This window comes from the organism of the source record quoted next, unplaced genomic scaffold (assembly GCF_019419815.1).
Source record: "Pyrus x bretschneideri cultivar Hongxiangsu unplaced genomic scaffold, Pyrus_bretschneideri_v1 Contig161, whole genome shotgun sequence".
NCBI lineage: Eukaryota > Viridiplantae > Streptophyta > Magnoliopsida > Rosales > Rosaceae > Pyrus > Pyrus x bretschneideri.
In genome coordinates this window covers 68,270-81,373 of record NW_025999459.1, presented here as the reverse complement: position 1 = coordinate 81,373, position 13,104 = coordinate 68,270, and the positions used below count along the sequence as shown (strand labels likewise).

The 13,104-nt window shown below is 31.9% G+C and overlaps 2 protein-coding genes across 2 annotated transcripts; both read left to right on the top strand.

Moving 5' to 3' along the window:
• The first annotated feature begins 332 nt into the window (after window positions 1-332).
• LOC108866843 lies at window positions 333-5,739 on the top strand. The gene is made up of 6 exons (XM_048581227.1): window positions 333-454; window positions 540-604; window positions 1,930-4,350; window positions 4,442-4,750; window positions 4,839-4,944; window positions 5,047-5,739. The coding sequence occupies exons 3-6, from the start codon at window positions 2,084-2,086 to the stop codon at window positions 5,737-5,739; spliced, it is 3,375 nt and encodes a 1,124-aa protein (XP_048437184.1). The 5' UTR covers window positions 333-454; window positions 540-604; window positions 1,930-2,083.
• Window positions 5,740-10,841: 5,102 nt separating this feature from the next.
• LOC125475870 (ataxin-2-like) lies at window positions 10,842-11,976 on the top strand. The gene is made up of 2 exons (XM_048581226.1): window positions 10,842-11,101; window positions 11,209-11,976. Exon 2 carries the CDS (start codon window positions 11,215-11,217, stop codon window positions 11,974-11,976), a length of 762 nt encoding a protein of 253 aa, XP_048437183.1. The 5' UTR covers window positions 10,842-11,101; window positions 11,209-11,214.
• Window positions 11,977-13,104: the final 1,128 nt, after the last annotated feature.

Genomic DNA, 13,104 nt, shown 5'->3' with positions numbered 1-13,104 from the left:
ACGTCGTATTTAGTGTCGCTTATAAGCGTCATAAAATTTCTATGTCGCTTTTAAACCGACGTAAAAATTTAGTGTCGCTTATAATCGACATATATTTTAATATTTTTAAGCAATGGCGTCGCTTTAAATAAAATAGTGTCGCTTTTAAGCGACATAAACTATTAGTGTCGCTTCTAGGCGACACTAATTCTTGTTTTTAATATTTTAAATCTTGCGTCGGTTTTGAGCGACATATATTTTGAAAACCAGTGTCGGTTGTAAGCGACACATTGTTGCCCCCGTGTTTTCTTTTTCTTCTCTTGCACTTTTCTTATTCGTTCTTCCAATTTTTACAAAGTCTCCCGTGTTCCTCTTTCAGCTATCTCCTTTGGTTTGCAAACTTCATTTGTTCCTCTGTTCTCTCTTTCAGCTTTCTCCTTTGGTTTTCAAAATTCATTTGTTCCTCTTCACAACAGTAAGTTTTTCTTGCTTATAATATTTTTATTTTCACAACAGTAAGTTTTTCTTGTTTAATTTTTAGTTACAATTTATTTTTGTAGGAAAGTTATTGGAGTTGGTTGAGTACATAAAGAATTGTTGACGTCGAAATTCTTCAACAAATCAGGTTTGTATCCCTAACTTCTTTAATTTTTAAATTGTATAATACACAAGTTTATTTATTTAAAAATTATAATTTAAGCACTTAGATAAAATTCTACTATTTTGTTAAATTAATAAAAATTTAGTCGAATTAATTAATTTTGTCACTCTAATTGTTATTTTAATTTGTTGTTATTTTGATAATTTTTTGTTGTTATTTACTAGAATGAATTAGATGAACATAATTTGAATTGTTATGAGAAAATGGAATGAATAATATTTATAAGCATTTATGTTAAATTAACAATATTAAATATAACATAAACTTATAATATTGAGTAATATAAGAATATATTATGTTAATTTTTTTTTTTGCACTCTAAGTGTTATTTTAATTTGGTGTTATTTTGATAATATTTTGTTGTTATTTACTAGAATGGATTAGATGAACATAATTTGAATTGTTATGAGAAAATGGAATGAATAATATTTATAAGCATTTATGTTAAATTAACAATATTAAATATAACATAAACTTATAATATTGAGTAATATAAGAATACAATATGTTAATTTTTTTTTTTTTTGCACTCTAATTGTTATTTTAATTTGTTGTTATTTTGATAATTTTTTGTTGTTATTTACTAGAATGGATTAGATGAACATAATTTGAATTGGTATGAGAAGATGGAATGAATAATATTTATAAGCATTTATGTTAAATTAACAATATTAAATATAACATAAACTTATAATATTGAGTAATATAAGAATATATTATGTTAATTTTTTTTTTTTTTTTTGCACTCTAATTGTTATTTTAATTTGTTGTTATTTTGATAATTTTTTGTTGTTATTTACTAGAATGGATTAGATGAACATAATTTGAATTGTTATGAGAAGATGGAATGAATAATATTTATATGCATTTATGTTAAATTAACAATATTAAATATAACATAAACTTATAATATTGAGTAATATTATAATATATTATGTTATTTTTTTTTTTTTTTGCACTCTAATAAGAATATAAGCTAAACTTATAATATTTAGGAATATAAAAATATAAGAATATAACCTTTCATAAGAATATAACCTAAACTTATAATATAAGAATATCCTTTCATATAAGAATATAACCTTTCATATAAGAATATAACCTAAACTTATAATATTTAGGAATATAAGAATATATTAATTAATTTTTTTTGCACTCTAATTGTTATTTGAATTTGTTGTTATTTTGATAAGTTTGATAACTTTTGGTTGTTATTTATTAGAATGGATTAGATGAGCATAATTTTGACAACTTTTTGTTGTTATTTTAATTTGCTTTTACTATAATAGGTGTTGAAAATTAAAAGATTGCAATCGTGATAGAGTTCGAGGGGTGAAAGATAGAAATTGAAAATTTTGATAGTTATGCCTACATGATAGGGATTGAAAGATTGTAGGCATCTTAGTGTCAACATAATATTTTACCTTCGTAAAGTGGTAAAATATGGACAAGAGTTGGTTGACAATACCCCGAAATTTTGAAGCGTATACAACTGGAATTAATTTGTTTTTGGATCAAGCAGTTGCAAATGGTGTTGGTCCTGATAAGTTTAGATGTCCTTGCAAAAGATGTTGTAATCGATATTCTTTTGTTAGGAACACCATTGTTGAACATCTCATATTGTATGATATGGATAAAGATTATAAAAACGCTTGTTGGCGACATCATGGCGAGCAAAACATTGGAGAGCAAAATGTGGGAATTGGAGAAGAAGAAACAGGAGATGAGGTGATTGGCATGCATGATTTTCTTAATGATGTATTTGTCCAACCATTAACAGAAGAAGGTGTTGGGCCATCTACTGAACCCCCTATTGGGGAAGGGCGTCCAGAAGAGGTGCAGACTTTTTTTAAGTTGCTTGAAGAGGCAGATCAAGATTTGTGGCCAGGTTGTAAGGAGTTTAAGAAATTGGAAGCAGTTGTAAGATTGTATCAGATCAAGTGTTTAGCGGGAATGCCTGACGAGATCTTCACCACTTTACTGGAGTTAATTAAAAGAATGTTGCCTGAAGGGGATTGTTTGCCTGAATCCTGTTATAAAGCAAAAAAACTTATAAATGACTTGGGGCTGTCGTATGTGAAAATTGATGCATGTCCCAATGATTGCATGATCTATTGGAAAGATACTTCAGATTTGACCGTGTGCTCAGTTTGTGGTAAATCAAGATATAAAATTACCAATGCAGAGGATAGCTCGAGGAAAAAGGTCGCAGCTAAGGTTATGTGGTATTTTCCTTTAAAACCACGATTGCAACGCTTTTTTATGTCGAAGCATATGGCTGAACATATGAGATGGCATGCAACTGAATGTCCTAAGGATGAGTTTATGAGACATCCTTCAGATTCTCCCGCATGGAAGCATTTGGATAATTTATATCCGGATTTTGCGTCAGAAATTCGAAATGTCCGATTAGGGTTAGCCAGTGATGGATTTAATCCTTTTGGGAAAATGAGGAATGATCATAGCACATGGCCTGTGGTGCTTTCTGTTTATAATTTGCCACCTTGGATGTGCATGAAGCAACCAAATTTGTTATTGTCTTTGTTAATACCAGGACCGCGCAGTCCTGGTAAAGAGATTGATGTATACATGCGTCCATTGATTGACGAGCTGAATGAGTTGTGGGAGGTGGGCATTCCCACTTATGATGCGTTTTCCAACCAAAGTTTTACGATGAAGGCTGCCGTGTTATGGACCATAAGTGATTTTCCGGCTTATGGAATGTTGTCAGGATGGAGTACACATGGTTATAAAGCTTGTCCACATTGCATGCATGATAAAGAATCTATTTACTTGCCAGCGAGTCGCAAGATTTGTTATATGGGGCATCGACGATTTCTTGAAGATAATCATAGGTTTCGAAGGCAAACCATCACTTTTAATGGTCGTCGAGAGCATCGTACTGCACCAAGGCAGTGGACTGGTTTACAATGTCTCGAAGAACTTTCTACATTGAGATTTACTTTTGGAAAACCAAACAAGGATGCTTCAGTTGGGCAACGCAGAAGAAGAGCTTCGAGCAGTACAAGTAGTAACAGTCAGTGGAAGAAGAAATCGATTTTTTATGAACTACCTTATTGGAGGCATCTCTTGATTAGACACAATCTTGATGTTATGCATATCGAGAAGAATATATGTGACAGTGTGGTAGGAACATTGCTAGATATAGAAAAGTCTAAAGATGGATTGGCGGCACGTGCAGATCTTGAATTCTTGAACATAAGACATAGTCAACACCCACGTAGAGAAGGAAATAGAACATTTCGACCTCCAGCATTGTTCACATTGAAAAGAGAAGAAAAAACTGCGTTTTGTAAAGTATTGTCTACTATTCGGGTCCCAGATGGATATTCATCAAATCTGTCACGATGTGTGCACGTGAATGAACGAAAAATACATGGGTTGAAAAGTCATGATTGCCATGTTTTAATGCAGCAGTTACTCCCGCTTGCAATACGCCCGGTTTTGCCTAAAGCTGTTACTATGGTTTTATTAGAGTTGAGTGCAATTTTCAGACAGTTATGTAGTAAGAAGGAGTCTGAGGAAGGATTTAAGCAACTGAATTCAAGAATTGCCTTGACATTATGTCAACTTGAGAAAATATTCCCTCCTGCATTTTTTGATATAATGGTGCACCTCCCAGTTCACTTGGCAGATGAAGCAGCGCTTGCAGGCCCTGTTCAATATAGATGGATGTATCCAATTGAACGGTAATGAATAAATTTTTATAATTTTTTTACAATTGTAGTCATAACTTTAATTAATAATTATAATAATTTGTATTTCGTTTTATAATTGTAGGTATTTGCAAACACTGAAGCGCTATGTTCGTAATAAGGGTCGTCCTGAAGGTTCTATTGCTGAAGCATATTTGGTGGATGAGTGCTTGTCATTTTGTTCCATGTATCTTAGAGACGTTGAGTCTCGTCGTACCCGTAGAGGCCGAAATGAAGATGGGATTGGACGTGGAGTATCTGGTGGGTTATCAATTTTTGACTCGAAAGGATGTTATATGGGTTCAGGAGAAAATGTGGAGCTCAATCTAAATGTTCTTGATCAGTGCCATAGATACATTCTAAATAATTGTGATGAAGTTAGCCCATTTAGAAGGTAAGAATGTTTAATCATACGTCGAAATGTTTTATTGGTTTTCTTAACTTTGAAAAAATAATTATCTAAATTGGACATAATTGTGTAGGCAACATGAAGAATTCTTGAAAACTAAATATCGTCGAGAAAGGTTAACTATGCGACAAATTAAAGAGCTAAGCAAGAAAGAATTTCCAGAATGGTTCAAGCAACATGTGAGTTGATATAATAATCATATTATTTATTTATTGTTTTGCATTTTAATTATAACATGTTTATAGTTATTTTGTCAATATTTATCTTCATACTTATTACAGATGAATTCAAGATATGATGCTAATGACACATTGATATCTCAAGACTTGCATTGGCTAGCTAATTATCCTAGTAGGGTTGTGAGCAGATACAAAAGTCACATTGTTCATGGATTTAGATTTCGTATAAAATCTGTGGATGATAAGCATAAGAATCAAAACTGTGGTGTCTTTGTACCTGCAAATGTTCCTGGAGCAATTGGGCAAGTAAATTGTTATGGCAGAGTTGTAGATATGTTTGAGGTCAAATATTGTGGTCCTACTGAAGCAGGAGATAGGGGTCGAGCTGTGATGTTATTTAAGTGCGAATGGGTTAATAGTGAAAGTCCACGAGGAATGAAGACTGATCAATATGGATTTACTATGGTGAATTTCAATCAATTGGGATTTAAAGAGGATCCTTTCATACTAGCATCACAAGCATTACAGGCATTTTACGTGGAGGACACGATTGAAAAAGATTGGCACGTAGTTGTTCGAACTCAGCCAAGAGATTTATTTGACGTATTAGAGGATAGTGATGCTATTGATGATTATGACACGCCGAACTTGGATGATCGAATTCTTGATAATGAAAATTTTCATACAAGGGTTGGCGTGGAAGAGACTCCCTTTCTTGAATCATTAGCGTTGCCTACCGGGTTCGTTAATCATGCCAATACCGACGAAGAGCTAACAGATGATGACAGGGAATAAATATATTAATTATTTTTTGTATTAATTAGACTTTGTTTTATTTTGTATGCTATGATATCGTATTATAAAATTATATTTCTGTTTTTTTTTTTTTTTCCTTGACATTCTGTCGCTTTTAACCGACGGCATTTTTCAGGTATGTCAGAATTGGCGTCGGTTTTAACCGACGCAACCCCAGCCTATTTCGACGCAATGTTAAGCTTAGGACATGTGTGTCAGACTTGGCGTCGGTTTTAACCGACGCAACCCTAGCCTATTTCGACGCAATATGAGACTATTTCGACGCAAGATACTTGTTGTCAATCATATGCATTACCCCTAATAATAATAATTATATATAATTATTTTTATTATTTGCAGTTTTATAGCCTAAATATTAATAATTATATATTAATTTAAGTGAAAATATGACTTTAGCCCTTCAAACTTAATTTTTTTTATATAAAACCCTACATAAATTTTTTACTCAAAGAAAACCCAATGACTAGGATCCACATAAGCAAATTCATTAACTTCATATTAATTCACACATTTTACATTTTTCACATGCCTAAAATACCCCTATTACATACTTGATGTAGACAATTAATTGTAAGGAAATAGTAAATGATTTTGCAACAAGAAAAAAAAAAGACATTAATGTTAAAAATTTATTGCATATTAATTTTTTACAAAGGTATTGAATTTTCATAAAACTATTCGATTCAGATTTTTCACCCTACTCTTGCATACTTTTGAATTTATCCTTTTTTTATTAATATATTAGAACATTGTATTTCATTATTTACATGCACATTAATTTACCTACGAACAATTATACCATGGGTGTAATTCGATGTATATTAAGAAGAAATGTAGTTCAATGTATATTAAAAAGAAGAAATAATTTACCTATATTAAGAAGAAATGTAGTTCAATGTATAGTATTAAAAATACTATGTTACACCCCTGTTTATACAACAATAAAACGTGCCTAACATATCTAACAATACATGAAAAATAATTTACCTACAAGTTAGAGAAATGTTATTTGGTTGGGTGTAGTATAAATTTTTTTAATAATTGGAAAAATTAAATATAGCTAGGTGTAGTGTAATTTTTTGTATATATAATTAGAACAAATTAATTTACCTACCTACTCTTTGAAATGTTCATTACCTAACTACAAATTAAGTTCCAATAATTTACCTACAACAATTATACCATGGGTGTAATGTAACATCTTTCTTTACAATGATACAAAATATTGTATGTACCAATAACAAAACTTGCCTAACATAAGTACTTGTACATGGAAAATAATTTACCTATAACAAAAGAAATGCAGTTTGATGTATAAAATCAACAATATTATGTTCCACTCATGTTTATACAACAACAAAACATGTCTAATATATAAAACAATACATAGAAAATAATTTACCTACAAGTTAGAGGAATGTTATTTGATTCAAAATATATAATATAGGTGTAGTATTTTTTTTTAAAAATAATTGGAACAAACTAATTTACCTACCATTTAATATGGATAAAATTGCTACAAAATATATCACGAAAAAAAAAACTACTTTTCTAGTTTGACATAGATACGGTTAATGCAAACACTTTTTTCATTTTATTTCACTTTTTCTACTACTTTTCATTTGGCATAAATTTAGGAATTTAGAAAAGGGACCATAAAGTATGAGTGGCATGAGTGTAAATAAATTGTATTAATAGGTCAATAGTGTTCCTATATGTTTGCAAATTTTAAATTTGGGCTTAAACTGAATCTTTAAAGATAGATGGGTTTTTATCTAGAAATAATGAATTGTAAGGACCAAAATCTAAAGCACCCATTTAAGTGAAAAAACCCCTAAAAACAATAATAATTATATATTAATTTAACTGTTTTACACCCCTATACGAATGCAATGAATGTTTTACACCCTAATAATAATAATTATATATAATTATTTTTTATTATTTGTAGTTTTATACTAATTATAATAATTATAAACTCTAAGTGTTAGCCAATCTATCGTTTTACGAATTCTCCAAAACTAATTTCAACGATCCAAACCGTCAAAATTGTTTGTATATGCTTGGAGATCACATCAGCAAAAAATCACAAAAAAAAAACATTCAGAGATCAAGTAACGGGACAAAGCTTTTCGACGGTTATAAACGAAAAATCACGATTTAACGGTTATTTTAACTCCGATTTAGATGATTTTTTTATAACTACACTCCTTGACCCTATATGAATACAATGAATGAATTCGATCTTCAATTTAAAATATTTACACAAGTGGATACCACAAAATCTTACGTTATACTTAATGAAAGTAAAAATAAACTCTAAGTGTTAGCCAATCTATCGTTTTACGAATTCTCCAAAACTAATTTCAACGATCCAAACCGTCAAAATTGTTTGTATATGCTTGGAGATCACATCAGCAAAAAATCACAAAAAAAAAACATTCAGAGATCAAGTAACGGGACAAAGCTTTTCGACGGTTATAAACGAAAAATCACGATTTAACGGTTATTTTAACTCCGATTTAGATGATTTTTTATAACTACACTCCTTGACCCTATATGAATACAATGAATGAATTCGATCTTCAATTTAAAATATTTACACAAGTGGATACCACAAAATCTTACGTTATACTTAATGAAAGTATAAATAAACTCTAAGTGTTAGCCAATCTATCGTTTTACGAATTCTCCAAAACTAATTTCAACGATCCAAACCGTCAAAATTGTTTGTATATGCTTGGAGATCACATCAGCAAAAAATCACAAAAAAAAAACATTCAGAGATCAAGTAACGGGACAAAGCTTTTCGACGGTTATAAACGAAAAATCACGATTTAACGGTTATTTTAACTCCGATTTAGATGATTTTTTATAACTACACTCCTTGACCCTATATGAATACAATGAATGAATTCGATCTTCAATTTAAAATACAAAGAGTGACTCAACTCTTCTAAGCTTTCTAGGGTAATTAACTTTCCGATGTGGAGCAACTCTACATATCACCACACTTCCAACTTTGATTTGGGTTCAATGGTGTTTAATCCATTCTAGTAAATAACAACCAAATGTTATCAAATGTATCAAAATAACAACAAATTAAAATAACAATTAGAGTGCAAAAAAAATTAATTTAACATAATATATTCTTATATTCCTAAATATTATAAGTTTAGGTTATATTTAATATTGTTAATTTAACATAAATGCTTATAAATATTATTCATTCCATTTTCTCATAACAACTCAAATTATGTTCATCTAATCCATTCTAGTAAATAACAACAAAAAATTATCAAAATAACAACAAATTAAAATAACAATTACAGTGCAAAAAAAATTGATTCAACTTAATAAATTTATTTATTAAAATATTATATGACATAACATAACTAATTATTTTTAAATTTTGGGTAAATTGATTGGCATGTCTAATTATTTATTAAAATATTATATGACATAACATAACTTAATAAATTTATTTATTTGTTCCTTTTTTTTTGGGAAGTACAAATTTTATTTTTATGTTCGGCGGGAGGTTTCCCGGTATTTTTTGCTTGGAATGGGTTGAATTGATTGGCATGTCAACCTGGACTGGTTTTAATCGAGGCAAAATTATACATTTTCGAGACTAATTGAATGTCAGACGATTCTTATTTCGAAGCAAATGTTTTCATATTTCGACACAAACTTTCTCTTATTAAAAACCTGTCAGGCTAACGTAGGTTAAAACCGACGCAATGTGACCTTATTTCGACGCAAAGGCATTTATGACTGAAACATGTCAGACTTTCAGTCAAAACTATGTCAGGCTATAATATAGGTCGAATCAGATATAGTGGCGGTTTTAAGCGACACAAACCTGTGCTTATTTCGACGCTATGCAAGCTAACGTCGGTTTTAAACGACGCAGTAGGCCCTTATTTCGACGCTATGCAAGATAACGTCGGTTTAAAGCGACGCAATAGGCTTGCACTGACAAGTATAGCAGGCTTTATGTCAGGTTACGTGTGGGGAGGTTTAGTCAGTGATTGTGTCGGTTTTAAGCGACGTAATGTATTCATATTTCGACGCTAAGTTGTTATCCATATTTAATTTCTGTCTCCCTTCACTTCCGTGTTCCACTTCTGTCTCTCCTCTCTATCACCCATTTCTGGCTTCCTCTTTCCCCCATTTCTAGCTTCCTCTTTCCCCCACTTCCTTCTCCTTCCATTAAGTTTTGCAATGGATAATTCCCGTGAAGATCAACGTTCTGAGGAACTTCATTTGGAAGAGGACGAGGGTGATGCTGGTTCTTTTTTGAATTGTTATGAGTGTCAGTTTTTTTTTTTTTTTTGTTGTGTTTGAACGATTATTATTGCTAATCTGAAAATATACATTTGTTTCCTACTTTTTAATTGTGTGTTTGTATTAACAAGGTACATCTCAACGGAGGCGTGGACCCTCAATTCCTAAATGGACGAAACAGCTTTGTTCGTTTGATTCGTCCGGAAAATGCATTAGTGATAACGCTAGTGCTTTTTCAAAACATGTAGCAGCGGAGGTTAGGGACTATAGAAATCTTCCGTTGGAGAAAGATTGGCGTAAGGTTACGGAAGAAGATAAGGAAGCTTTTTGGAATAGAATAAAGGTATATATAGATCTTTTTATTTTTAGTTGAAAATAGAAGAATAGGTCAATGATTGTAATAATATTTGACTAGCGTGATTTTTTTTGTTTTTTGTTTTTATGTATGTAGGGAAGTATCTTTTTTGAAGATGCAGATATAGTAAAAATGCCTTTGATCCGTCATATGACGCTTAAGATTGCGGAGCATGCGCACAAAGAGTTTAGAAATAAGTTAAAAAAAAAGTATTATACTAAAAGAGCAGAACAGGTTCGCAGCGAGCCTCCTCCTGATGTGATTCCTACCCAGTGGAATGATTTGTTGGCATATTGGAATAGAGACAAAACAAAGGTAAACCCTACACGATTTATTTCGTTATAACTTTAAAGTTGCCTAATATAATCTTTTCTTTTTTCGTTCGTTTTTTTTCAGGAGGTTGCTGAAAAAATAAGATTAATCGGGGATTGAAATCAATGAACCATACTACTGGTACAAAATCCTTTGCAAGAGTGCGGGAAGAATATGTATGGATTGTACATTTTCAAGAGATGATTAATTTTAAATAATTATATTTATTTTTAGTATGAGGTTTGCTTAATTTGTTTGTATGAAATTTTATTTTTGATAAAGCGGAAGAAGCATGGGAAAGAAGCAGATCCTGTAACCTTTTTTCGTGAATGTCATACACGAAAAGATAAATCATGGATTGATGAAACATCGGAGCGTACAGGGGTAATTGATTTTTTCGTGTTAGTATTTGATTTTATTAGTATTTATTATCTATAGCTTATTTTTCTGTTTTACGATTGAATTTTTGTTTTTAAAAATTGTAATGCAAGTCAACAATGGAGAGCAACCTGCAAACATTGATTGAGTCGGGCCAAGACGATAATGAAGATCTTAGGACCCAAGTTTATGTTGATACTATGGGTCCTGAGAGGTATAATAGAGTCAGAGGATACGGTCATGGTGTGACTCCTGATATGGTGTCTTATGCATCTTCTGCATCTTCTACATCAATTTCCTCTAGGAGATCATCTAAGAGTTCAATGGCGTTGCTAATGACTCAAAATAATGAGTTGAAAATGAGAGACGAAAATAATAATAAACGGATTTCGGACCTGGAGAACAAGCAAAATCAGTTGTTTGCATGGTTTTTTCAAAGATTTCAGCCACAACCACCATATAGCCCGGGAACCCAACAATCAGGCCACAGTCAACCTCCTCAACAGTCGGGCCAAAGTCAGCCTTCCCCTGCATATCCGTATGCTGGCAATAATCAGCAACCTCTATATCCTGTGTATCCGATGCCTGCGCAGCCCATGCCATACATGCAGCAGCCGCCCATGCCATACATGCAGCAGCCGCCTTATCAAGTGCCAGTATATCGACCTGAGATGGCTGCTCCTAGTGGATCTTTTCCGGAAGTTCCAGTTGGGGGGTTTTCTGGAATGCTTGCAGGTGTTGGATTTGATGTGGACTTGTCGAGGATTTTTGGATCAGATGGAGGATCTCAAGAAGGAGGATCTCAAGGAGGAGTATCTCAAGGAGAAGATTCTCAAGCAGAAGGATCTGGACGACGTTCAGGCGCAGATTCGGTTGGGTAGTTTAATTGGTTCTTTTTCTTGTCGGTTAAATACGACAGTATAATTGGTCTATCTTTTTGTTTTTTTATGTTATGTTTGTAATGTCGGATTTAATGTTTGTTACGACGGACGACTTTTTGGATTTTATGTGAAATGTGAAATGTACAGTTTGGCACTGTTGTTTTTGTTATTTATTTTCATTTTTGTTTTTTTATGTTATGTTTGTAATGTCGGATTTAATGTTTGTTACGACGGACGACTTTTTGGATTTTATGTGAAATGTGAAATGTACAGTTTGGCACTATTGTTTTTGTTATTTATTTTCATTAATGTTTATTTTGATCTTAAAATTTATAATTTTTTTTGGTTGGAATTAATTGAAATTGCATGCAGTTGTTCATCCACTTTTATTATTATTAACAAATATAGTGTCGGTTAAGACCGTTACTAGTTTTTATATTTTATTTATTTAATTGTTATCTAACGTCGGTTTAAGGAATATTTTATTTATTTCATTTTAATATAATGTCGCTTTAAAGCGACAGTATACTGCATACTTTATTATTAAATAGCTGATGCACGTGTAAGTATGCGTCGCTAGTTTTTATATTTTATTTATTTCATTGTTATCTAACGTCGGTTTAAGGAATATTTTATTTATTTCATTTTAATATAATGTCGCTTTAAAGCGACAGTATACTGCATACTTTATTATTAAATAGCTGATCCACGTGTAAATATGCGTCGCTTTAAACCGACGTTAGGGTTAGTGTCGCTTTAAAGCGACACTATGTAGTGGCGGATTAAGCTCAAAAAGCGACGCTGAAGCCCTTTTGCGACCCTAGCAATAGTGTCGCTATTGAAAAGCGACATTACATTATGTAATGTCGGATTTGTGCCAAATTTTCGACAGAAAGTTGATTTCTCGTCGGTTTGTCCTCCGCCGGTGATAGCATATATTGTAGTAGTGTAAGCTCGAAAGAGGATCCTCGCCGGATCCTCTTTGTGAGGATCCCGGGAATCCTCCCATTACAACCGTTCATCGTGCATCGTGCGGTCAGTTTTTGTCAGGTACTGTTTATATTCAATTTTAAATAAAAAAATTACAATGATTTCTGACTGTACGATGCACGATGAACAGTTATGGTG